The 3,799-nt window shown below is 36.2% G+C and overlaps 1 protein-coding gene across 1 annotated transcript; it reads right to left on the minus strand.

The window, feature by feature from the left end:
- Nucleotides 1–889: 889 nt before the first annotated feature.
- LOC149473803 (gamma-crystallin-3-like) lies at nt 890–3,539 on the minus strand. The gene is made up of 3 exons (XM_089671334.1): nt 3,475–3,539; nt 1,371–1,613; nt 890–1,211 (listed from the first exon to the last, which is right to left on the minus strand). The coding sequence occupies exons 1-3, from the start codon at nt 3,481–3,483 to the stop codon at nt 936–938; spliced, it is 528 nt and encodes a 175-aa protein (XP_089527460.1). The 5' UTR covers nt 3,484–3,539; the 3' UTR covers nt 890–935.
- Between the last annotated feature and the right edge of the window lie 260 nt (nt 3,540–3,799).

The following is a 3,799-nucleotide window of genomic DNA, read 5'->3' on the forward strand; positions in this document are numbered from 1 at the left end:
CTTGCAGGCTGAATAAATAGAAACTAACAGATTCATCCTTCCACACAAACAAGGGTGGTGCAGGAATCTCTCTGCTGAGACATTGTATTCTGAGAGTGTATGTTTCTACAGATGATGATCGAGAAATTTTCCAGCATTCTCCTTTGACAGACGTCGATCAAATGAACAACTTCTGTTGAGCAGGGACAGCCACACACTGATCAAAATTCAGATGGTCTTTGCTGAACCAACCAAATTTTGATTTGTCTATGGCCAGTTTTAGATCTAGCCTTGAATGGGGAACACTTGTGCTGACATCATCATTATCATCTCCTGGATGACAACAGCTCTCATGCAATACTTCAAATGTGGCTAGTGGAGAACAGATGTTAGAAACTCTTTTTTATGAGATTAATTGCAATGGTATTTGAAAGAAGTAGAACTTCCTAAGCTAAACCTAGACCTTTTGATACCTGTTGGGAAATTAGCATTTTTGAATACCATATTTTATTTTTTTACAGACATTATAACTTTGCTCATTTAGTGTCTATAGGGAGCCCAACCCCAAACAGTTTTACCTGCCAAGCCACACTCTCATACTGCTTTCCTGCACTGCAGGAACCCTCAATAATGGATCAGGGCCCCCAGGTATGCGGAACACTGGAACTGAGACAATCTGGGATGCTGTAGTGGGGAGGTGGTAAAAAAAGGGTGGCCCATTAAATATGAAAGCTTGTGGGGGAGCTATCTGCAGACATTGTCACTTTGCCTTGTTTGACCAATGTGGTAGTGGCATGATCATACATTTTGAAAGATTATTGAAATTTGATCTTGATTACCTCTTCAATGACTTGCTTTTGATTCAAATTAAAAAAAAAGATATACATATATAAAAAAGACAAAAGGGATGTTTTTGTTTCTACCAGAGAAATTTATTGAAGATTGCCATGTATTGTTTAATAAAGATGTTGGACACGTCTGAAAGACCCAACCCTGGGGCTGTTGGCTCCCCAGTTAGTGAATCTCCTGTACTCTCCAGGTTTCAGGTAGTACTGACGTCCCTTGTAGTTGGCCTCCTCATAGAACATCCAGTGACCATCAAGGACATTGCAGGAGTGAATATCATGATAACGGAACTTCTCATAAACACATTGACAGTCTTCTGTGAACTCCATCATCTGACCTTTGAAATCTTCCTTCTCATAAACTTTAAGGATGAAAGGACCACGATGCTGTGAAAAAAGGAAAAAGAGAAGTTCAGTTTTGCTGAGAAAATATATAGGGCATTAAAAGAACAATATAAACACTGGAATTCACAGCAAACCACTTTACCAAACATAGAATGTAATTATTTTCTGCCTTAACAAAAAATGTTACAGGAATAAACATACTTGAGTAGTTAAATGGCAGGATCTGATGGAGTCATTGAAGCCCATCCACTGCTGGAAATCAGGATAGTCTCCTCTTCTTAGGTAGTACTGATATCCTTTGTAGTTAGGCTGCTCGTAAAGAATCCAGTTACCATTCTCTACACGGATGGAGTTGCAACGGCTAAAATATGAGGACAGGTCAGAGCAGTCAGAGCTGCACTCATAGGAGCGGCCCTGAAAGTTCTTGTCTTCATAAAAGATGATCTGTAAAATAAAGAGAATGGAAACATCAGGGTTATCTTTTTATCTAGGATGCAATGTCATTCATGCTATTTTATCAGCTCAAGATTCCAAAATGTTTGCCCTTTTGTTAAGATATACATGTAAAAAAGAGTAATATATATATATATATATATATATATATATACATACATGCACAAAACAGCCCCTCCCAGTCCTACTCCTTGTTTTCTCATGTCATTTGATTGCTGACTGCATTCAGTAAAGCAGGTAACAAGTGGCTGATAAAAAGAAGGGATGGATTATCCTGGGGATAGAATTACTCTATTACATGCCCAGTTCCTGTAATGAAAATGGTACCTACAAAAAGCTTCCTACAAAAGGAAAAAATACTGTTGGTAGCACCACCTTTATCACCACTCACTAAACCTGAGGGACAAACTAGGTAAGATGGCATATGGATAAAATGAAATATGGATAATGCAAACAGTAACACAGAATTGCAGGTAAGCAAGCTTTAAACATTTTCTTCTTCAGAATGCGTGTATTAAACAAAATATATTTTTGTTCTACTTTATGTCACTAGTTATCATACAAAGGTTATAGTTAATGGGTGTACGATCATTAGGCTCCAATGTGAGGAAGCATTTAGGAACACTTGAGCTAATGCTGATTTCACCAATATAAAACACAAAAAAAATCATATGTTTGTCTTACTGATGTTTGTAAAATAATAACTAATGATCTTGGGTATTACCAAATAAATTCAACTCATCATCATTTAGCTTAGTCACGGGCATGGTTATTTGAAGGGTCAAAGACCAAAGTGCTACAAGGAGTTGTTCATAGAAAACAAATTAAAATTATTTTATTGATGTAACTATATAAATGACCATGGGCAAAGTTTGGGGCTGATTGTGTATCCATAAAGTAGGTGTCTAACATAATGACCTGAGTTTAAGGACTATAGGACATTCGGAAGATATTCTGATAATGCAAGTAATTATTTAGAGTTGCCTGCTGTATTGATCAAGGACCAATGTAACCAATAAAATTCAAGTGGATAAGGCAACAATCTTTTGTCTGTGGGTACTGCTAGACAGTCCTGGGGAAAGGGGTCTGTTTTCTATTGTTTTCTCCATGTTTCTCCACCAAATTTTCCCTTCTACACCGATATAAACTTGTAAATTTGGTAGAAATGACCTTGGAAGTTTATGTAGTGCTTTACTGTGCCCAGATGATTTTTTTGCCCTGAGTGTAGTTATATAATGCCTGTATTCGTGACTGATGTCCAAGGTCCATAGACAGACTGTTTACATTCTTATATAAGACAAATCATTACATTTGCACTAAACACTATGATTGAACTGTGAATTTCACAGTGGTGTATTTTTTTATTAACAAATTAGTTTTTAAGCTACCTATATCTATTGCTGCTGTATATATAGCATTGTTTAGGTTTTTAAAGGTAACAGTTCTAGAATATTGTTCCTGATGCAGAAGAATCCAGACGTGCTAGCTGTACACTTATCAATGGATCTCTTAAGAATTTTTGCCACTCACAGCTTCCTAGCTTTCTCAGTTTAAAATGACCATATTACTGTTTTTAAGGAAATTGGTAGAAACTATTGCAGGCCCAGATTAAAGTAATTTAAATTTCTGTTTAGGCTTCAATCATTTGGCTACTCAGAGCTAGAAAGGAATTGAAATCATGGCTGACATTGTGGTGAAAGCTCCAAAATATTTAAAGGATGTGACTATCCTAGGATAATATATAACGTATTAAAATCAGTATTCAGTCTCAGAACATGATAGTTCATAAGGCATATTTCAAATTAAATCACTCCAGTTAAAAAAATTCTAATGTTTCCAAAACCAGTCTTACCTTTCCCATGATGGACAGTGTTGTTCTATTGGAGCTAGGTGCTTGTGAGTGAGAATTATATGTGCTTTATATATACATTGTCTATTTGCTGGCTTCAGCAGATCTTTAAAGAAACAACATTTTCTGTTTGCTAAGGTAAATGTACAGTTTAGCTTTATTCACAACTACGGTCTCTTTGTGTGTTGCCTTTGTTAATGTATGCTTACAAAAAAGCACTCAACAGAGCTTTACATGATTTTGCTAAGTGGCCTTATTTGACAAATACATGTTGTTCACTTTAACAGATGAAAATGTGCTATATTTGCACTTAAAATGCCTGATACAA

This window comes from Staurois parvus, unplaced genomic scaffold, assembly GCF_062004578.1.
Source record: "Staurois parvus isolate SC_StPar_1 unplaced genomic scaffold, SC_StPar_1.0 ptg000011l, whole genome shotgun sequence".
Taxonomy (NCBI): domain Eukaryota; kingdom Metazoa; phylum Chordata; class Amphibia; order Anura; family Ranidae; genus Staurois; species Staurois parvus.

Excerpts from the sequence above, each read along its gene's own strand:
- LOC149473803 (XM_089671334.1), bottom strand. Across the intron at positions 1,212-1,370 it reads CCTGCCATTTAACTACTCAA|CATCGTGGTCCTTTCATCCT; the intron begins GTATGTTTATTC and ends CTTTTTTCACAG.